We start from the raw sequence: 22,724 nt of genomic DNA on the forward strand, positions 1-22,724 counted from the left end.
AACATGATAACTATATAGAGAAAACCCTAAAGACTCCACACAAAAACTACTAGAACTGATGAACAGAAAGCCCGAAATAAACCCACACACCTACGGCCAATTAGTCTTCAATAAAGGAGGCAAGAGAATGGAGAAAAGACAGTCTCTTCAGCAAGTGGTGTTGGGAAAGCAGGACAGCTGCATGAAAATCAGTGAAGTTAGAACACTCCTTCACACCACACACAAAAATAAACTCCAAATGGCTTCAAGACTTAAATATAAGACATGACACCATAAAACTCCTAAAAGAGAACACAGGCAAAACATTCTCTGACATAAATCATACCAATGTTTTCTTAGGTCAGTCTCCCAAGGCAATAGAAATAAAAGCAAAATAAACAAATGGGACTTAATCAAACTTACAAACTTTTATACAGAAAAGGAAACCACAAACAAAACAAGAAGATAACCTATGGACTGGGAGAAAGTATTTGCAAATGATGCGACCAACACAGACTTAATCTTCAAAATATACAAACAGCTCATACAACTCAACAACAAAAAAAAACAACCCAATCGAAAAATGGGCAGAAGACCTAAATAGGCATTTCTCCAAAGAAGACATACAGATGGCCAATAGGCACATGAAAAGATGCTTAACATCGCTAATTATAAGACAAACGCAAATCAAAACCACAATGAGGTATCACCTCACACAGGTCAGAATGGCCCTCGTTAAAAAGTCTACAGTCCAGATATGACGAGATCCGCCGTCACTGGGGAGGCAACGTCCTGGGTCCCAAATCAGTGGCTCGCATCGCCAAGCTGGAAAAGGCAAAGGCCAAAGAACTGGCCACCAAACTGGGCTAAGTGTACACTATCGATTTTTCTGTACATAAAAATAATAATAATTTAAAAAAACCTCCTCTTCAAAAAAAAAAAAAAAAGTCTACGGTCCAATGCTGGACAGGGTGTGGAGAAAAGGGAACCTGCCTATGCTGTTGGTGGGAATGTAATTGGTGCCACCACTATGGAAAACAGTATGGAGGTTCCTCAAAAAACTAGAGTTGCCATATGATCCAGCAATCCCACTCCTGGGCATATATCCAAAGAAAACTCTAATTTGAAAAGATACATGCACTCCAATGTTCATAGCAGCACTATTCACAATAGCCAAGACATGGAAGCAACCTAAATGTCCACCAACAGATGAATGGATAAATAAAAGGTGGTACATATATACAATGGAATACTACTCAGCCATTTAAAAAAATAATGCCATTTGCAGCAACATGGATGGACCTAGAGATTATCATACTAACTGAAGTCAGACACAGACAAATACCATGTGATATCACTTATACATGGAATCTAAAATTTGATACCAAAACAGACTCACGTAGACAACAAACTCATGGTTACCAAAGGGGAAAGGGGGGTGGGGGAGGGATAAATTAGGAGTTTGGGATTAGCAGATACAAACTACTATATACAAAAATAAACAGCAAGGGACTTCCCTGGTGGCGCAGTGGTTAAGAATCCGCCTGCCAATGCAGGGGACATGGGTTCAATCCCTGGCCGGGAAGATCCCAAGTGCTGCGGAGCAACTAAGCCCGTGAGCTGCAACTACTGAGACTGCGTTCTAGAGCCCCTGCGCTGCAACAAGAGAAGCCAACGCAATGAGAAGCTTGCGCACCACAACAAAGAGTAGCCCCCGCTCGCCACAACTAGAGAAAGCCTGCGCACAGCAACGAAGACCCAACGCAGCCAAAAAATAAAAAATAAAATAAATAAAATAAAAAAATAAACAGCAAGGTCCTACCGTATAGCACAGGGAACTATATTCAATACCCTACAATAAACCATAATGGTAAAGGATATGAAGAAGAATGTGAAAGAATATCTACGTGTATGTGTGTGTGTGTGTGTGTGTGTGTGTGTGTGTGTGTGTGTATATATATATATATATATATATATATATCTGAATTGCTTTGCTGTACACCAGAAACTAACATGACATTGTATGTAAATCAAGTATACTTAAAAAAAAGAAAAAAAAATTCCCTCTGCTGTGACACCACCTGAAAGTTCACCAAAGGCCCCTGATAACTTGCCTGGAAGTGGCTGGTTCCTTCACACACTCCCACCTCTTCTCTGCTCCACCCAGAAGTGCTGGCACTCCCAGACCCCAGATTGAGCTTCTAGGGCCAGAGCGAATCCCACAGCCAAAACGATGGGTCTGCTGAGGGCTGTGTGTGGAAAGAAGTAGCAGGAAGCATGAGTAAGGTACTATAGCCCTCAGATGAAACTGGGTCCTCATGGCCAGGGGTAGAGTCTTCATCTTTGTCCCCAGTGCTGGGCACAGCATCTGACACTCAGGTACTGTTAACCCTTACCCCAGGCTTTCCCTAAAGTGGAAGGGACCGACCACTTCCCGGAGCTACCAGCAGAGGGAGCAAGCATCTCACAAATGAAAGGAGCTGGCGGGTTGTAGGGTAGTGGGGAGGAGCACCGAGCCCGGCCTTTTTTGAGGTCGGGTCTTCAGAGAACGGGACCCTGCGGCATTGGTGGCCACCAGTCCCTTCCCCACGATGACATCCCCACATGCATCCTCAGACCCACCCCAGGAAGAGAAGTTGAGTCAGTTCTCCGGGCTGCGGCTGGGAGTGGGGCAAGTGTCAGGGAGTTAGAGCGGTGGCCTGGCTGGTCTACAGCTTGGCCCAGCTAACTGCTCCCTGATCTCACTCTCCCTTACCTCCCCACCTACCAGCCTGCCAAATGGGTGGCTTCTCCTAAACTGGGGAGAAAAGATGTCATTACAAGGACCAAGGTCTCCGAGGCTCAGCCTAGGACATGGCTCTTTGACCCCTGACCTCCAACTTCATCTTCTTGTTCCTTTCCCTGAAAGGACAGCCTTATAGACTCCCCAGATGACCTGTCCTAACTACAATCCCAGAAGTACACCCTGTCTCAGGAAGCCCTCCTGTGAACGGATCCTCCAGCTTTCCCATTGGAACTTTCTGGAGTTCAGGATCCCCGACTCCATGACAGACCCAGGGCAGGGTGGCATGTGCCTGGGGACAGCTCTGCACCAGCTGAGATGGGCCTGCAGCTCCACACGGTCCCCGGCTGGTCATGTGACCTTAGCAAGTCACTCAGCCACCCCGAACCTGTTTCCTCATCTGCTATTTCTTGGCCTATTTACTTCACCGAGCTGTTAGGAGATGAAACAAGATAGTGTTTGTAAAAATGGTTTGAGGAAGTGTAAACTATTGCAAAAGCATGAGGAAGACCAGAACTGCAGTTCTCAGGGCTTAAGGATTGAGCCTTGGGATCAGAACAGTAAGGTCCCTCATCTTTTTTCTAAACTCCATCAGCCTGCAATCTGCTTGAAGACTCTGCCCCCAACCCATCAACAGGGAAAGGATGCTACTGCTTCTTGCTGGAGGTCCTTCCCTGAACGTCTCTGTCTCCTTTTGCAACAAAATGACCCAGATGCTGCAGGTGGCAGCTCCGTCTCGGGTTTCAGTGCAGGTTTATTTCAATTTTATATTTTATTCCAGGCAAGTGCTTATTACATGGATAGTATTCATGTCTCAATACCTAATGTCTTGGAGCATGAACAGCCACTAGAATACAGTTCAATAGTAAAAATACAATATGTACAAAATTAGGGTTTTTGTAGTTTTTTTGTTTGTTTTTTCCCACACAGCAGATGTATCCAAACACATAAAAATCTCTACAGTCTGGGGTCGCTACAATTTATATTTTAGGAAACAGAGACACAGTGACCAAGTCCTCACTGTAAACAAGGGCCACCTCTTTGGGGGATGGGGGTGGGACTCTGGGATGGGGGAAGAAGAAGCTGTTCCTGGAAAGGGCAGGGGTTATGGTGACCCCTAATTCCCTTCCAGGAATTCCCTGCCCTTCTTTGGCCCCCCAAGGAACCAACCTCCCCATCTCCCCGAGGTAAAGACTCCCAGCCAGTGAGCCACTCTGAACATCAAAAAGTAAAACACGCATGAGAGGTAAGATGTGTGTGTGTTTGCGTGCGTGCGTACGTGCGCACGCATCCCCCAGGCTGGAAGGACTAGGGAGGGGAGGGGCAGGCGGTCCCACGGGGCGAGGACAGATGTGGTCCTGACAGCTCTCAGGGGAGATGCCCAAGGAAGGGCTGGGTGGAGGCTGCCCTCTTGGGCACACAGCGTCACAGCGTTCACGAAAACAACAAAAACAACAGCAACAACACCCATCGTCACCAATCTGGACATAGTCATTCGGCACTAGATTCCGAGGCCCGCACTGCTGCAGTGGGGGCGGGGAGGGGCAGGGGCGCGGGCGGATGAGGTATCTGTGCAGGCCCGAGGGGCAACTGGCTAACAGGACAGTTTCAAGGTGAGCAGAGCTGAGAGGAGGACGGCTCGCCAGTACTTCTCTGACTGTTCCTGGGGGCCAGGCCTACCCTTCTCCCTCTGCTCTTTCCAACATAATCACACCAGGAAGAGTGAAACCAGCTCCGCCCAAAACAGGGTGGTAGTGGCAGTGGCTGCAGGTGCAGAAAGGCGGCAAGTGTGAGGTGGGAGCCGCAACTGGGGGGGAGTACAGGGTGCCTTCGTAGAAACCTCTGAGGTGTCCAGAAGGCCTTCCCTTTCCCCACCCCGGGAGAAAAGGAAACAGTCCCCAGAGAGGTCTCCAGGACCAAAAGGAACTGAAAGGGAGTTCTTAGGTGGCTCAATCTACTCAAGACTTCTGCTGGCCTCCTCAGTGTCCCCCTCCCCGGGCTGTCATTTCAAACTTCACACCCAGGAGCACTGGCTTCCCCCTCCACAGACACTCTGAAAGGCCATTGGTGAGTGTGTCCAGGTGGGGAGCCAAGTGTGCACATGTGTAACTGAGTGTGTCTGACACAAGGCCACTTGTAATAAATATGCACATAAAAAGAGAAGCCAAAGCAGTCTGCTGAGGCGAAGGCAGGGAGAACTGTCCCCTACACACAGGCCCCCTTGCTCCTCCCCACCCCAAACTCAGCCCCGCCCTTGGCCCAGCTGAGGACCTTTCCTCACAGGAAGGTGGTGGCACACAGCAGCCCCCACTGGGGAGGGCAGGCTCAGAACAGCCCGCTGGAGAAAGGGGGACGTTCAGAGGAAAGAAAGACGGTGCCAGAGACGGAGAAGCTGGGTCAGAAGCAACAGTCCTCCCGGGTCTGGCCATGCTCCCTCCCCACAGGTAGCCAGGGCCAAGCCCCTGGATTTTAACTTCCTGATTACCTCAACAGCGTGGCTTCAGGCTCCTGGAACCCAGACCAGACGCTGGTCCGTCTCCCAGGCAGCAAGGAGGCATCCAGGTGTACTCATCCCTCCAGGGAGTGCACAGTACCGAACAGAGGCCAGACCTCCTCTCTACTTTCTGGAAGCCAAGAGTCAAATCCAGGGATGGGGACAGGGTCCAGAGCACCCCCCTCTCAGTCCCAACCTGGCTGGAGGTCAAGGGGGGGCAGGAGGAGACAGCCAAGCTCCTCCTTCCCCGCCCCCACCCTCAGCCTGCCTTCCTGAAGACAGGAGCCCAGTGGCAAGGGTTGAAGGGCTTGGGAAGCTTGGCAAGGGCTTGGGTTTGGTTTACTATTAGTAGAGAATTGTCTTTACTAGTTTGCTGTGATGAGTCACAATGACTGCAACCAGGTTGGGGAGATCCAGGCTGGCGCGCCCACCTGTCTGGAGTCTGTGGGACTCCACACAAGCCACATCCTAGGATCTGTCACCTGTACTCAGAGCAGGGCCCCCCTCAGTCCCCAGCTTTCCGGGCCAAGTTGCTTCAGTTCTGCTTCCCCCCTTTCCCCTCCAGAACCCAGGGAAGAGAAAGCTGAGGCTTGGGAGGGGAGGGCCCGGGCGCTCAGCCATCTCACCAGACACAGCAATAGCAGCAGCAGCAGCACAGGAAGGTGGGCAGGGCAGGGGAAAGCCGGAGAACACGATGTCCACATCGCACTGGTTTCCGGGGATGGGGGGGCGGGGGTGGGACGGCACTGGAGCTGGCACCAGGCCGGACAGGTGGCACGTTCGCCAGAGCGTCTCTCATCACTTTGTCAAGTCCTAGTGCAGTGGGGTGACCCCCTGCCCTGTGCCCAGCTCCCTGGGGAGGCCCCTCCCTCCCCTGGCTCAGAGTCTCTGCACCCCCTTCCCCTAGGAGGCCTGGGGGTGGGTATGGGTGGGGCGGGCCTGGGCCTGGCTGGAATGTGTGGAGCTGGTGGGTGGGAGAGTGGGGGACAGGTCTCCCTCCCTGCCCCCACAGGGGGCCTCTGAGTGGCCTCATCCTCAAGCCAGCTTGAGCGTGCTGACCGGGAAGGAGGGCATGGTGACCATGGTCACAGGGTTGAGCACTGTCTGGCCTACCAGCTGGGGGTGGTGCACCACCTGAGCCCCTACGGCTGGCTTCGCCATGACTGTGGCCGGGGGCCCCAGCCCGGCCGTGCCATTCACTTGCTGGTGTGAGAGGGTGTGGGCGATGTGGCTCACCGCCACGGGCTGGCTCACCGCCACGGGCTGCGGGTACAGGGGCAGCTGGGAGCCAAGGTGGGCCACGTGGTTGAGGGCGGCAGGGTGCACCGTGATGTGGCCAATGGGGGGTGTGGCGGGTGCCAGCTGCACAGCAGGGCTGGGGGCCGAGGGGGCGATGTGGGCGATGTGCTTGCCACCCGGCCCCTGCAGAACATGGTTCACAGTCTGGATGACTGAGGCGTGGGTGGTGGCGGTGTGGGCAATGACCGTGGAGCCTCCCCCGGCCGCAGCCACCAGATGGGCTGGAGCGGGCACCAGCGTTTGGGCCGGGGCAGCTGGGGGGGGAGGAGGGGCTGGCAGAGGTGTCTTCTGCTGTGGCGGTGGCGGCTGCTGCCCGGGGAGGTGGGCAGGAGACAGGGCCACAGGCTGGGGGTGGGGAGGCAGAGGCGCAGGCGCGGTGCTGGGCGGTGGCTTCGGCAGCTCCGGGCGGGGGCGATGGCTCAGCTTAGGTGGGCCCAGGCCGGCCTGGTCCTCCTCCATATCCTCGTCTATGTTGTCCTCGCCCTCTGTGGGGGGTCACGCGGATAGGCAGGTCAGAAGGGCTTGGCAGGGAGAGCCCGGAGGAGCAGGTGACCCTGGGGGCCCCGGGATGCTACGGGGCTGGGGCAGGGCCGACACGGAGCGGGTGGTGGGTGGAGCTCACCGGAAGCAGTGGAGGTGGAGGCCTGGTCATCGTCAGGCTGGCCCGTCTGCCGGAGCACGCGGTCGATCTCCAGCATGTCCATCCACTGGCTCAGCTCGTGCTTGAGCTCCGCCAGTCGCTGCTGCGTGGCAATCTTTTCCCGCGCCAGACGCTCCATCTCATGTTCATATTCTTTCTCCTTCCTCTTCAGGGACTGGAGAACAGGGCCAGTAACAGCAAGGTATCCTGAGCGGCAGCCACGGGGCCCACGGTACCACAAACACCTCCCGCCGCCGCCCTCACCTCCAGATCACCTGGCCCCCAGGGGCAGCTGTGCAGTGACCAGGGGCCCAGGCGGACGGGGGCTGTTGGAGACCACACCTGCCTCCTGGTCCACGGCTCTGCCTAGGGAGGCCCAGCATCTGGCAACCGCGGGCTCTCAGGCAGATGCGGATCCAGGTCAGTCCCTCCCCTACCCCCACATCAACTCCATCCTGAGGGGCTTCGCTGCCTCTTGCCCCATCCACCGTCCTGGCGGCACCTCCCTCCATTCTGCAGAGCAGAGCGGAAAGGGTAACAGACTTCTCAGTGGTGCCCAAGGCCCCCGCTGTCATTCACACCATCCTGTCACTCACGGATGCCACAAGCTACCCTCCATGGAACCCATGCCTCAAAGACCCCCAGACGATCCTGCCCTTCTCTCCCCTTCATCATTCACTAGTCTCCTTAACTTCAATACCCTTGGAGGATGAGCCACAAGATTTGGAGACCCCCATTTCATCTCCCTGACCTTCTCTATCTCGTCCCTAACAGCTGCTGGCTGTGCACCTCCTCTCTGACCTCCTGGGCTCCTCCCCACGGTGCCCACCTGTGCCGCCTCTCCACACCGCTCTACGTCCACGCTGCCCACAGCCCTCCAGACGCCCCAGGCTGCTGAGCTACCCCAGGCCCTGCAATGTGCCCCTCCTTCCACACCTGCCCCTGAGCTGCCCCGGCCGATGAGAAACAGCTCTTGGGAGGACAGCACCGTTGCCTCCACCTAAGCACCCACGGAGAGGCTCCGTCCTTTACCACAGGTCGCAGGTGGCTCCTCCCCCGTGACACTGAGGCTACCCACTTCACTAAGAACACCGGAGAGAGCTCCCTTGTCCACAGCACCATCTCCCCTTCAACTCCCCCAGGGCCACAGGCAAGCTCTCAGGTCGACCCTCCCACAGGTGCTGGATGCCCCGCTACCCAGACTGTGGCAATGCTCCCCTGTCAGAAGGGTCTCCAGTTTCCCTTCGAACGATGCTTATTAGCAGCTCTGAATTGCAAGCTCCTGTCCTGTTTCTCAACTCCCTTCCACACCGAAACTCTCTCCTTGTCCTCTGTGACCTCCCGACTGACACTTTATTAAACCATCTCATCTTAAATCTTGCAGGCCTCCCTGTTGCCAGCTTTTCCTCAGCCCAGGCACATCATGACTGCTGGGTCCACCAGACAGCAAGGACAATCTTGCTTGCTGCCCCCCGAGTCTCTTACCTGACCTACTCCTGAACTTCTAGCTTCCAAGGCTTGCCATTCACAGCCAAGTGTAGAGCCCACTGGCTCACACACACATCCTCCCTTCTCACCCCTCCAGGTCTTATCTGCTTGTGCTCCAGGACCACCACTGGGCCCCCGCCTCCTCACTGTCCATCCCCATCCCATGTCCTCCCGGTACATCCTCCTGCTCTCAAGCCCTTCTTGGCACTGGCACCACACCTCTGAGCGTTTCATGAGACTGTCAGCATTGAGACTGACACTGGCTCACACGAGCCCCTAAATATTCCACGTTTTGTTTTTCCATCTCAGTACATGCTGTACCTGTCCAACCCTGGGAGCGGGGCAAGGACTGTTCTGCGGTTGGTTACCTTACATCCCCTAAGGGTACCAGTGGCCAGGACAGAGCCATGAGTGATGTCTTAGCCTCGGGGGAAGGATCTGTGACGACCCGAGGGCGTTGGTACCCACCTCTACCCTGTCTCTCCGCCTCATTACAGGAGAATCACAGTCTCTCATCAGACTTGAGTTTCCCCTGATTCCAGTTCCTTTGGGCAATTTTGCAACAGCCTTTCCTGACTGTTCACCTGACCTCCCAGGCACAGCAGCGTCTTCACCTCCACACACCAGCTAGGCCCACTTCCCCACGCTCCCTCCTGCAGCCCCAAACTGCTTACATTCCTGGCCTCACCAGTCAGAGATGCCTCCAACATTAATGCCTGTGACACGCAACCCAGACACAGCGATGCTCTGTACTGACCTGAGACCTGGCAGCTTTACACCTTTTATACTTGTTGCCAGTCCCAAGCCACACACAGCTCTATCATCCTGGCTTTGAGATTAACCTGTCTCTCCCCATATTTCTGCCAGAAAGATTCCCCGCCGCCCCGATTTACTGACACACGCGCGCGCACACACACAGATACATCTGGCTCTACCCTGAGAGGCCAGTGCTAGACATGCCAATTGGATGGAGCCACATTGATGATGAGGCCTGGGGTGAGTCAGCCCTCACTCAAACCTGGATGCTGGGGGCTGGAAGTGCCTGTCCTGAATGCTACCTGCTAGCTAGCGGGGAGTGTAGACTGCCGGCTCAGGAAGAGAGGATGTCAGAGGCCAAAACCTCCACTTCTCGCCTAGTTCAGCTCTCCACAGGCCTAGAGATCCCTGGAAAGCTTTCCCAGAGTCTAACTTTTGTCCCCATTGCTTCATTCTAAACCCATTTCCTTTCTAAGACTACCTGGATGCATGGTTTGGTACCTGTCTACTTCTCTTCCTGTTTCTGTCCACTTCACTGATACTGTCTTCAAATCCTTTACTACCTCCAAGGTACTGTGGGTCTGGCTGGGGGCTACAGCCTTCCCATAGCTTCCCACCTCAGCACACAACCAAAGCCCTCAGTCTCCACACCCTACGTGGTCTCTCCAGTACTCCCTTCCAACTCCCATCTGGTGCCCTGCTGCCTCCATCTCTGCACAGCAACCCTCCTGACCACCTTTAACTTCCAAAAATGCATCCTGCTTCCTCCTACTGAAGAAATTTTGGTCTGCACTGGGCTTTCTGCCCTCCACTTGTCTCGGTCACCCTGGCCTCCAGGTCCCAGCTCAAATGCCCCTTCCTCAGCAGCAACTTCCTTAACTCCCCAGAACAGATCCTATGACCCCTATCCCTACTATGCCCTCGTAACAGAGTTCTGTTTGGTTATGTGATACTCCGCTGCAAGACCAATCTAAGGACAGAGATCCACATTTATTCCTTTGCTCCCCACTTTCTAGCCTCCCAATCAGACACAGGGCTGTCCAAAAGTACCTGAATGAGTAAATGCATGAAGTTGAGAATTTATAGAGAGCCTTGTTAAGTTTTCCAGCATTTCTGCTTCCACTGCTAGCCCCAGGACAAGTATCTCTTATGGACAGCTTGGGTCCACCTTGCTTCCCACTCAGCCCAGCCCCAAATCCCAAGTCTGCTGGCTCTACTGAGTCTCTTATTTCTGACTTACTTTCAAATCCACCGTCTCGCAATCAAGGCTTCTGGACCTAAGTACGTGCCTACAGGGAGGAACGCACCATTCCATCCTTCCTACGTCTCAATAATTGCTATCAAGTTAATATTTATAGACGGCCCATCCTCCTCACATCCTTATGACGAAAATACTATTGCTTCTTCCCACTTAGCATCATCGCAGTGCAGAAGAGGAAACCGATATTCACAGAAAATGTCAAATAATTTAGACAGGGGTTTGCTCCCGGGCTACATGACTTCCTACGGCTGAAAGACTAGCAATTTAGACTCAAGCCCAAGTTCTGCAGAAACATCCCAGAAAATAAGCCTCCCGGGGATCCTCGCCTCTGAAACCCGAGGCTGGGTCCCCTCCCCCCAGACCTGTCTCTGTCCCATTCCCTCTCGGCTGCCGTGGCCCCGCCCCTCCCGGAGCACGCGCGCACCCACGCGGACCCGGCTTTGCTGCGTCACTCCCCACAGGCCGCACCCTCCGTCCGCGCGCGGAGTTCCGCCCCCCGCCCAGCTCTGCCAATCGGCGGGCCCGGCCCCGCCCCTCCCGTGCCGGGAAGCGGCCTGGAAGCGCGCCAGCCCCTCCACCTCGTCCGGAGGGCGGGCGGAAGGGCGCGCGTTGGCGGAAGGCGGGGAGGGAACTGCCGGCTGGAAGCAGGCCCGAAGCAGCGCCTCCGCCCCCCTCCTTCAACAAGTCTGGCTCCGGTTACCTCAGGGCTGTGACCCCTGAGGTAGTTGAGGCCGGGGGAAGGGTGGCCCACCCGGGCCGTGATGCCGCCCAGCCCCCAAGCTTCCCAAGAGCGTCGACTGGGAGACCCTGAGGCTGCCCCGCCCCCGCAGCCCGGGAGCCCTAAGTCCCTCCCACTCCCCAACGGCTACCTCCGGCTCTGTCTCCAGGGCAGCCGAGCATGGCCGTTCGCCCCACCCCCACAGCCTCCTTCCCGGCACGCGGAACCCTCGGCCGGTTTCCAGGGAAACCGAAACTCGGGCCGTCATGGCAACGGTCTTATCTGGCGGTGGGCCCCCCCCCGCCCCGTACTGCAAAGGGGAGCCAATGCCCAAAGGGAAGGGGCACACGGCCAGGAGGGTCCCTTAAAAAAAGAGCTTCTTTTAAACCCGGAAGGAGAACGTAAGTCTTTAGGTTCGGTGACCCCGGGGCTTCTCGTCGTCCAGACTGCCGCATTGCCCACTCCCCTAGGTTTACCCCCCGAAGTCAGGTGGCGGCACCTCCGTGCGCTTACTGCAAGGATCTTGGTCCGTCTGGGTTACAACTTGCGGGCCGGGGCGGGGGGGCGGGGGGGGGAGGTGTTTCAAGGGCGCCACCCTGCGGAACGAGCCACGCCCAGCCCCCCGCCTCCCCCCCCGCCCCCGTGATAGTCTCAGGCTGAAACTGGTTCCCGCCCAGGCACTGCGGGCGGGCGCGGTGGAGGCGCCGGCCACCCCACGCCCTTCCCACCCGCCGGGGCACTAACGCGCGGCAGGCGGTAAGGCAGGGCCGCGGACCGAGCTGACACTGAGCCGCAGGGACCGTGCCGATCGCGGGGCTCCGCGGGGCAGCCTGGCGGGGGAGGGGAGCCGAGCGCCACCACCACGCTCCCCCGCGCACGCGCGCCGGTCCCCCGCCCCCTCCCGGGCGGGGAGCCCCGTTGACGTCAGCCGGGCCATGTGCTCGGCGCCCGCGTGGAGGCGGGCGGGGGAGCCGGTGAGGGAGCGAGGGCGGGGCCGCGGAGGGGAGGCGGGGCGCGCAGGAAGCCGGCGCAGTGTCCGTCGCCCGCCCTCCTCTGGGCCTTGCTTCCCTCCCCCATACCTGAATGTACCGCAGCGCCGTGCGCAACACGCTCAGATTCGATGTCTTCTTGTCATCCACGTTGGGGATGTTGCGCTTCAGGGTCTCAAAGCACTCCTTCAGATGGGCCCTCCTGGGGAGAGGAAGCAGCGCCGGTCAGCCAGACGCCAGGGGGCCAGGGGCGGGAGGGAAGGCCTAAGGAGAGCTTGGGGACCACGGACGGGACCGTCCCGGTAGCTCGCGGGGCGGGCCCAGAGTCACAAGCTCACACACACACACCTGTTCTTCTCCAGCTTGTTGTGGACTTCTCTGGTTCCGATTCTGAAATCCAGACAGACACGGGGCTCAGGGAGGAGGGCCCAATTAGGCGGCCTTCCCACCCCCTGCCCCCCCTCCCCAAATGCCACAGGCTTTTTGTCCCTGACATTGTCTCTCTAGAGGAGCAGCGATGAGAGCTGTTCAGTTGTTCGCCCTGTGTCGTGGGGCATACACCCCCTGGAGGGCACATGTAGGCTCGTAATTCACAACCCCTTTACCTTCCATCACATCCATGCACCTGTGAAGGGCTCCTGGGATAGCCAGTGGACCCCGGCCTTTACCCAAGAGCCCCATAATCCAATACCCTGTCCAAAGGCCTCGAAATGCCATTAGCCTCAACCTTGGAGGGCGTCAGAGAACACAGAAGCCTGAGAACAACAGAGGGCAATGACCATTCCCCACTCCCCAGGGTGGGGATGGTCACAGCTCGGTGAGGACATATCCAAATATAAGAAGGCGCTTCTGGGCTGGGGAGGCAGGGCCGCAGCTCTGACAGGCTAGCTTGGGAGGGTACTTTCTCTCGTGCACACCGCTCAGGCTGTGGGCCGTTGGTTCTCCTCTCCATCCCACCAGCCCCTGTGCCACACCTCACTCACCCCCCAGGCCTCTTCTTCTGTTCGCCGGATTTGACTTCTTCAGCGGGTGCCAGCTTCAGGGTCCCAAGAGTGGATGGGGGTGGCTGCTGGGGGGCCAGCTGGGGCTGGACTCCAGGGTGTGGGGCGATGGTCAGGATGGGTGTGGGGAGGGGCTGCAAAGGCTTGGGGCTGCCAGTGGGCGGAACGGTGGCCTTGGAGTCCGGCAGTAGAGGAGCAGGAGTGGGCCCCTGCGGCCTGGTGGGAAGGGGGGCCGACTCCTTGATGCTGAGTCCCGGGGCGCTAACCAGAGCCGGCTGGCGAGGTGCCAGGGGCAGAGGCGGGGGCGGGGGCAGAGGCTGAGGGGAGCTGGTCACTACAGGAATAGGGATGACAGTCAGTGGGGTGGGGGTGGCCAGCGGGGGCGGGGGTGCCGGCGGGGGTGCGGGCGGCGACAGAGGCAGGGGCGGCGCCTCGGTGCGGGGCTCCTCCACCGGCAGGGCGTGCGCCAGCCTGGCCAGGCTGCTGGCCTTCTGCTGCTCCTGCTCCCGCTCCCGCTCCAAGCGAAGCCGCTCCTGTTCCTCTGCGCAGAGAGAACGCGAGGGGTGTCTCAGCAGGGCCGGCGGTCCTGGGCCCCAGCTTCACCCATCCTCCAGCTGTAACCCATTCTCTGACCCCATACCAGGCAGCACCCAGTGACACCACGAATACTCATCCACACTTGACAGTTCGGCACTGGGCTAAGCACCGGGGACGCAGCAGTGATCAAATAAAACAGACTCCTGGTCCTTGCTGTTGGGGAGCTCACAGACGGGGGTGGGGTGAGGGGATACGACAAATAACAGGGATAACAATCCAGGCTGGGGGACGAGAGAGGCTGTGGAAAGGCCCAGCAGGAGCTGTCAGTGAGGGTGCTGGAGGCCTGGCACCCTGAATGTTGAAGGAATAAGCAGGTGATGAGCAGGGGCTGCAAGGCTAAGGGGAGGGAGTGATAGATGAGGTGGGTAGAGGCCAGCCCACAGGACAATAGAGGAAGTGGTCAAATCCCAGATTCTGGGGAGGTACCTTCTAGAGGGCAGGCGGTACCTTCATTTCATAGATGAGATAAATTAGCTCAAAGAGGCAAAATGATTTGTTGAGGGTCATATTGTGAGTCAAAGGTAAAACAGGGGCTAAACCCAGCCAGGAGGCCTGGTACTTGCTGTACCAACATATGCTCCCTAGGTGTCTATATGCGTGTACACACACACACACACACACACACACACACACACACACACACACACACACACACACACACACACACACCCTGTATCTCACAAGAGCCCCACAGCGCAAGCAGGGCAGGGACATCACCTTCAGCTCACACGTGAGGAAACCAGGCCCAGGACTCAGGACTCCCAGGCTAGGTCCCAAAGCCTGTTTCCTCAGGGTCTATACCCAAAATGCACCTGGTCCTTCTCTGCCCTTTGTTGTGCTGGAACTTATTCCCCACCACCACCAGCAGCAAACACTACAAAAGAGGCAGGCAGAAAGGAAAGCAGGGCTTTTTAACAGGGGTTGAACAGGGCAGTGAGCTCCGACAACCTTGCACGCCTCAGTTCAGCATCTCTGCTGAAAGCCCCGCCAGGAGAGGCCTGCTCAGCAGCGGGCTGAGAACAGGGCAAAGGGAGAGGCCCCTCCAGATCCAGAGGCCCCTCTCCATCCCCACCCTGCCCCCCACCATTCTAGTTCCCAGGCTACAGGTTTGGGCCAGGGCCCAGGGGAGCGGCTGAAGCCCCCAGGCCAGGGAGCAGGCTGGTCAACCAGCCCTCCCTCCTGCCCGATTCACCACGCTGCTGACTAACAGAGCTGACAGCACGGGGCCGACACGCCCCAAACACACCACCCCCAAGGGGTGGGGCTAGGGGGCAAGGTTAGCTAAGTGACCCCTGAGGAGAAGAGCACCCCACCACACAGGTCTTTGGGCTCAGGGGCACCCGAAAACGTGAGGCCTCAGGGCCCTTTGGCCAATCAACGACTTGAGTGTGAGCCAGGCCTGCTCAGAGCCCCTCCCTCCCACAGAGAAGAAGAGGCGAAGGAGGAAGTAGGGGGGAAGTGTTCTGAGAGGGCAAACACTCAGTGGTTTCCCAGCAGCCAGCATTCAAGGGCTGGAGTCAGCAGGCACGGCCTCTTCCATGTCTCCCCTGCCCCTCAGGAAGGGAAGCTAACAGGCCTGCACCAGCCTGCTGCTAAAAGCCAGCAGCCCTGGTTTCTGTTACAGGCCCAGAGAAAACCAGCTCTCTGCGCTCCTGTTTCCCACAGACCACACTGGGAAAGGAGCCCTTCTCAGGCCCAGCCTGGGACATCCCCAGTCCGCTCCCCACCTCCCCCCACCCCACCCCCAAGGCAAGGTCCTGAAGCTCAGGGCCCAAAACAGCCCCATCGCCATTCCTTTGAGCCAGGACCTGAACTTTCGTTGGCCTTGGAGCAAGTGTTCCACTCTCCCACAAGCAGGGGGACAGACAGGGCCCCAAGCCCCAAGACCAGGTGCTCTGGGAACCCAGAATGAAGGCAGACCTCGTATTCCCCATATTTTAAGTCAACTCCAAAGCGCACCCAGGAGATGGCAACCTCCTTCTCACCTACCCTCTCCCTTCCAGAGCCAGGCAGGCACGCCTCGCAGATGCCAGGAAGGACCCAGGTGAATGACCAAGCTCTACCACACCTGGATTAGCATGAAAAAGCTTAACTGATGGTGAAGAAGAGGGGGCGCCCCAGGCCAGATCCAGCCCACTACAGCCTCCTGCCTTCATTCCCCACCCAGCACTGACCCCCTTCCTGTGCACTGGGCAGGGGGAAACAAAGTGGGGAGAGCAAACTGGGTTTTAGTAATATGGGTTTAGGCTCTTCAGAATAATGCTCTGCTGCACCCTTGGGTGCACCCCTCTTCTCACACACATACTCTGGCACCTTCCCTGGGCTCTGCCCAGAAGCTGCCCCCAGAGAATTTTGCATGACCCTTCTGGGTGATGCAGGGGCCAAGGGTCCAGGCTGACAATGCAGAGTATGGGCTCTGAGCTTCCCCCAAGCCACTGTGGCCTAGGGACTCAGCAGGCACGGACCTGGGGCCAGAGGAGTCCACACCAGCTGGTGGCCCCCAATGTTCAGGGGAGTTTTCCCCTTCTACATGCAACAGGGAGCTTGGTGCATGAGGCAGGCACAGGGTGTGACTAGCTCAGGTAGAAGAGGGTCCCATTTGAGTCACTTCCATGACTGCTGGAAATGACCAGGCCTTCCTGCTGGCCACCAGGATGGCCTTGCCCTTTCCTCTCTCCCCTCGTGCACAAACATGCACGTGCACACACATCCTCGGTTCATCATTTGAGCAAACTGGCTGGCCTAGGTCAATAAACTGTCACTTGAGGCTTGAGGTTGAACGGGGGCCCAGATGAGAGGATCCCTGTTCAGGGCTGCCCATGAGGTGAACACCCCCAGAAAGCAGTTCTGGTCAGCAGGCTCACCAGCACCCGCTTCTCTCCCATTTTTTCCCACCCCAAGTTAGAGGACAGAACCTCTAGTAAGAGAAAAAAATGAATTGCAGAGATTAAGCTGCTGCAGCCAGGTCTGGCTATCTACACATGAGTTTTTGGAGTAAATCTGGCTTTCCAGCATCCATCCATCCATCCCCTAAGACCCCCTGCCCCACCAACAAGAAGCCTCACCTCAGCTCCCTGCCCCCAGTTCTCACCACCTGGAGGAGGGGCAGGGCTCTGCAACTTCTTAGAGGAGAGCCATTCCCAGGTTCCTTCCAAGTGTTGCTCAAGTCATCACTGTGGTTCTTACTGTCAGCTCTGGACTGACTTATTTTGGAAAGCATGGTAGACATGACAGTGAGGGTCTTCTCCCCTCCCCCATATGGCCAACCAGCCTGCGGGTAAAGTGAAGCTGAAGTGAGTGTTCCCTTGGAGCAACAGCAGGGTCAATCCTGTTGCCTCCTAGCACAGTGGGCAGTACACAGTGGGGACACAATAGGAACTCCTGAATTGCATTGTGTTGATGGTGGCAGCAGGTGACTCAGTCTCTCCAAATCTTGTGCACGCTCCTCCCCGTGCCGCTGGTCCGGCACGCAGGACATTCTCGGTCACCACCTGCACTGTCCACCACCTGACCCTGCTCTGGACCTCGAAGACAAGGGGGAGGGGCGCGTGAGCTGACGTCCTGGCCCATCAGTTCCGAAAACCCAAGCACTGTCGGTCTCACATATCTCGAGTGACTCTTGACCTTGAGAGGCCGGTTGACCCGCCGCTCCCCCGTCCCTGGTCCACTGCTGCTTCCCCCGCCCGCCGGAGCGGCGGCGGCGGCGGCGGTACACGCTGCAGGCGCGCGCGCGCACACAACACACACTACTACCTCCTGCATGACTCATCATTGAAGCAACAATAGGCAGAGAGAAAGGAGGGCGAAGCACTCTCTCCACCACAACCGACCCGGCTGAAGGGCTTGGGGGAGGGTTGGAGGGGACAGCAGTCCCCGGATATTGCACACACGCCGATCCAGGGCTGCGGCCCTCGCAGCAGTCCGGAAAACGAAGGTCTTCCCCCAGTCCCTATTTCTGCAGTACCCTGAAGCTGGGGTCTACCAACAAGTAAGCGTGGGGATAGGGGGCATCGCAAATCTCCGTCTCCCCGCTGTCGAGAGAGCACCAAAGTTTGCCCCTTCTCGCCTAGTTCATTCCACACCGCGGCCAGGGGTGCTGTCAGGGAGCCCTGGTGAGAACGTCTGGGGGGTCAGTGGGAGTATGTGAGCTCTATATGTCCAGTCGCTCGGTGATTCTGAGGGTTTCCCTAGCCCCGGGATCAAAAACAGGACGTGGGGGAGAGAACCGACAGGTGAGCTCGGCTCCTCCCTCGTAGGGCAAAGGCTCTCCCCAAGGAGATGCCCAGCGGCCAGAGCCAGGGCCCAACCCGGCGCCAGGCCCCTCGCCAGCCCCGCCCAGGCCCCGCCCCCGGCCGAGCGCGAGGCGGCTGGGAGGGGCTGGGCCGCGCCGTCCCCAGCGGGAGTGTCCCCCGTGCACGTGGTCGGGGGCGGGGCCGGTCCACGTCACCACCCGGTGTAACCAACGGGCTTGGAACGCAGGCACACGCAACATTCCAGCCGAGAGCGGGTTTGGAACGCGCAGACACGCCACATTCCACACCGGCTAAAGTGGGGGGCAGCAAGGGGGGCCCGGGGGCTGCCCCCGGAGACCTGCGGGCCGTTTCGCAGATGTCCAATCAGTCCGGCTCTCACCCAAACCCTTGACGCGCGACCCAGCCCAGCTCTGAGAGGCGGGGTCAGGCGGGGCTGGCCAGGATCATAAGACACGCGATGTCATTTCATTCTGCAAAGGCCGCCTCCGCCCCAAGCGGCGCGTAGATATGCCGGGAGCGCCCCCCGCACAGGGCCAGGGAAGCCGGGGAGCTGCTCCGCGTAGAGTAATTCCACCCCCCACTCCATTACACACACGCCCACTCGTGTGCACTAGACACTCGCCCGTGTACACGTCCATCCATCCGCTCTCATCGAGGCTCGCATCACACATCCCCCGTGCATACACGCACACACGCGCGGGTCTGCCACCCCCACGCAACACCATTCCTCACCCCACCCCCCGGCTCGCACATCCTCAGCCCTACCGAGGGCGCCGCTGGCCCACGGGAAAGAAGCCCCCCACGAAAGGTGCACAAGGGGTGGTAGGCAGCTGGGGTGGCGTCCACAGGAGCCGGGTCCTCCCTGCATGTTAATGAATTCATTAATTTCACTGCCCACAACACTCCTCCCCGGGCGGCGGCTCTTGCGTGGATCCTTGCACTGCCCGGCTTCGCGGGCCGCCCGGGAGGGGGGTACCGATCGCGGTTTCGCGTGGGCTCGGGGACCGGGGTCGCTCGCCTCCCCTTCCCTGGTGCCCCAGGGGCCCAACCCGGCCGCTCACCACGTGCTCTCTGTTGTTGCTGCGCTTGCCATTCCAGGAAGCGGGCAGCCTCCAGTAACGTCTCTATGCTCATCGCGCCGAAAGCTGCCGGGGGCGCGCCGGGGCCGAGACTGCGGCCCGCGAACCGGGCACAGGTCAGGCTGGCGGGCAGGCAGGAGGGAGGGATCACCTCCGGGGGGCGACAGGACTGGGCGGCGCAGCGCACTCCACAGGGAAGAACGGGGGAGCGCGGGGAGAAAAATCAAGGTCTCCCCAAATGTTTGCAAAATGTAATTTGCAAATTTAAAAAAATTGATGCAAGAAAAAAAAAAAAAAAGGCGGCACTGCCTCCCTCCTTCCCCTCCCTCTCTTCCTCCCTTCTGATGCCTCCCGCCCCGCTGCCCCCAGGAGTCCCGCCGACAAGAAAAGGCTTTGCAACAAGATGGCGAGGAGGCACCGACACACACAACAAGGGAAGGAGCCGCGCTGCCCCCGGCCGCCGCCCCCGCTACTACACCGGGGCCGCAGCCAAAGCCCGGACCGGAGCCCCCGCCCGCAGGGCCGCGGCGTCTCCTGAAGGGAGGGGCGGGGTCCAGGGCGGGCTGGCCCCGCCCACTCGAGACGGCGCGCGCACACGTGGCCTGGGTGGGGGTGGGAGAAGTTCCAGCCGGGTTCGCGCCCTGCATTTCCGCTTTCCTGCCTCGCCCCGCCCCGATTGCAAGCCACAAGTTGAGCAACGGCGGCGTGTTTGGGTCATTCACAACGAAATTTGTACTGCTGGAGGGAAAGAGGGGTGGAAAATTCAGGATTTAAGTTAGCTCAAATAAGGATATTCCAGGTCAGGGAAACCTTAGGATGGTAGAGACTGGCCTGACCCTTGGGTCTCCGCTCCCTACCCACACGTGACCTAATTCCTGCAACCATCAGGCTGTCGCAATTCCCCCGGGATCCGCCCCTGGGCGGAGCTGACGGCAGGAGGCTGCCAGAGAACCGGCGGAGGGAGCGGAGTGGAGATCCGGTTCCGCGTTTTGTCTCCGTTCCTCCCCCCGCAGTGCGTTCGCATCCTATTAGGCGATGTCACCGGGCCGCGGGCCAATGGGCGGGCAGGACAACACGGCATGGAGCAGCTCCACATGGACACCCCGCGCCGCCAGCCCTCTGTTTAAAGGGCCAGTGTCTAAAGGGTCACATTCGCCGATGCGGATGGGGCCACTGTGTGGAGGGTGGGACGCTGAGAGGGAAATTCTGCAGTTGTGCCCTGACCTACCCTTTCCTTTTCACCACCCTCCCTTTAAAACCAAGCCTCTCTCTCTCGCCTTCCTCTAAACTCTCGTCTTTGTCCACGCGCGTCTGATGCGGGTGGAGACGCCAACTGTGCCATCCAAGAGACCGCCCTTTGCTCGGGGGCCGGGCTGCGGGCGGTTACGGCGAAGCGTCCACAGCCCAGACCAAGGGGGCGTGGCGCAAATCGGGAACAACAACGTGGAAGGCGGAAACCCGGCCCTCCCAGTGGCTGGGCGACTGAGACCGCGGGCGGGGAGCGGGGGCGGGGCCACTCCGCCCAGCCACAACCATACTCGCTGCGGGGGCCGGGACCCCGGCTGGCGCTCCTTACGGCCTCTCCTTGTGCTAGAGTTTGGGGGCGCCTGGGGGTACAATTAGAAAGTTAGTCCTTTTTGAGGTCAGCTTGCTCAAATTCTCTCATTTTGCAGATAAGGAAACTGAGGCCCAGAGACGAGAAGGGACTTGTCTAAGGTCACTCAGTATTCCAGTTCCTCCTTGCCCCGCAGGAGAAGCATTTATTCCTTACCCCACGGATGACTGTTCTGAAGGCAGTTCTGGGTCAGGGCCCTCAAACAGAAAAAAGTCATGGAGGACTATCAAACTGCTCGCACGGTAAGGAGGGGGGTCTGACCACTTAACATATTGTGATGGGGGAGGGGGACGCTAAAAATCTTCACCTGAAACCCTGCTGTACTGCACAGGAGGCCACACAAACCCCACCTGTACAGTTGGTAGTGACAGGCATAGGCAAGCTGAAGGCATATTTGGGGCTCCCTGGAGCATGTCCAGCTCTGCTGTCCCAATGCCCGCAAGCCTAAGGCCCCTGGATCTTGGCCCCAGATTCCTTTCTTTGCTAATCAGTTCTAATTAGAGTGGGACAGTGCCAGTTGGGTTCAGGATCTTGTTGCCTGGGCTTCACCATCATACAAAGCCAGAAAGCAAACCTTTATGAGGTTGGCTGAGTGGCAGATCAATCCATCCCATTCCATCCCATTCCATCCCCACTTCACCCTTAGAGGGGTACAATCCTATTTGGGGAACTAGCTAGAGGAGAGCTAGACACATATAAAGGGGGTACAAATGATGCTTGCTGGCTTTGTGCCTTTCCTTTGAGGTCATAATGCATGCCAGGGAAAGAAAATCTGCACAGATTCTGGAAATCGAGAACCTAGTGAACAGGAGGAAGGGGGTTGTTTGCCAGAACCAGTCTACAGGGGCCTCTGATCTTTGCACACTTAATGCCCCAGCATCTGTAGCTAAGCAGAGAGAGGCTATTACACACAAATGACCGGGTGACACTGGCTTTATGATGAAGCTGGAAAGCAACAGGGGATCAGAGCAGTAACTAACAGCCAAGTTCTTCTTTGCAGGATGAATGCTTTTCTCCTTGGAAGGCTAGATCTGTGCTGGTCCCAACATTGCTTCCTTTAAGGTGTCTGCCACCTGCTGTGTGTGTGTATGTGTGTGTGTATATGTGTGTGTGTGTATATATATATATATATATATATATATATATATATATATATATATATACACACACACACACTAAACAGTCTAATATATATGTAACAGTGACTTGAGATAATGTTGCTGACCGAGTTCTCATTTTGTTAGGGGTCAGCACTGTACCATTCTGCCCAGTGGCCCGGGATGCTCAGAGAGCGACCTCCAGCTGTACCCTTCTGCCTTCCTCAAGTGGTCATGGCACTCGTACAGCCCTGAAGTCTCTTCTAGAGGCTGAAGTCCAATTTTTCTGACTCGTCATGGACCAGCTCTGTCACATCACAAAGGCACCCCTCTGAAAAGTAGTGTTCTGAAGACAGCTTTTCCTTCAGGGGTGGGGAAGCAGGAGATAAAAGTGGGGTGAACACAGAATTCAAATGCCAACCTCTCCCTTGTCCCCAATAACCCATCTGCTCCAGAGCTTAGTGGAGATGCTCATTATTTAAAACGAACAGCCTTCCTGGCTTCACATGATCATCTGTTTATTTGGGTCATGTGGGGACAGCAGCCAGGGGATGTTAGGCAAAAAGCAAGGGTTTAGAAAGGAGGCTTTTCCTGGGCCTGTTGCTGCCAACAGGAGCCTGAAAATGGCCAGAGTTTCTCATCAACCAAGGTTATTCTTGTTGGGGAATGGACAGTG

General features: G+C 57.5%; 1 protein-coding gene and 1 long non-coding RNA gene across 2 annotated transcripts; one reads left to right on the forward strand and one right to left on the reverse strand.

Moving 5' to 3' along the window:
• Nucleotides 1–3,497: 3,497 nt before the first annotated feature.
• MNT (MAX network transcriptional repressor) lies at nt 3,498–19,747 on the reverse strand. Its single transcript, XM_082443515.1, has 6 exons — nt 19,319–19,747; nt 13,390–13,948; nt 12,755–12,796; nt 12,497–12,608; nt 7,177–7,369; nt 3,498–7,039 (listed from the first exon to the last, which is right to left on the reverse strand). The coding sequence occupies exons 1-6, from the start codon at nt 19,389–19,391 to the stop codon at nt 6,291–6,293; spliced, it is 1,728 nt and encodes a 575-aa protein (XP_082299641.1). The 5' UTR covers nt 19,392–19,747; the 3' UTR covers nt 3,498–6,290.
• Nucleotides 19,748–21,090: 1,343 nt separating this feature from the next.
• On the forward strand, nt 21,091–22,516 carry LOC309651182. Its single transcript, XR_014257968.1, has 2 exons — nt 21,091–21,193; nt 22,196–22,516. It is a non-coding gene; the product is annotated as an uncharacterized lncRNA (long non-coding RNA).
• Nucleotides 22,517–22,724: the final 208 nt, after the last annotated feature.

Source organism: Balaenoptera physalus (genome assembly GCF_965194825.1).
Source record: "Balaenoptera physalus genome assembly, chromosome: 20".
Classification (NCBI taxonomy): Eukaryota; Metazoa; Chordata; class Mammalia; order Artiodactyla; family Balaenopteridae; genus Balaenoptera; species Balaenoptera physalus.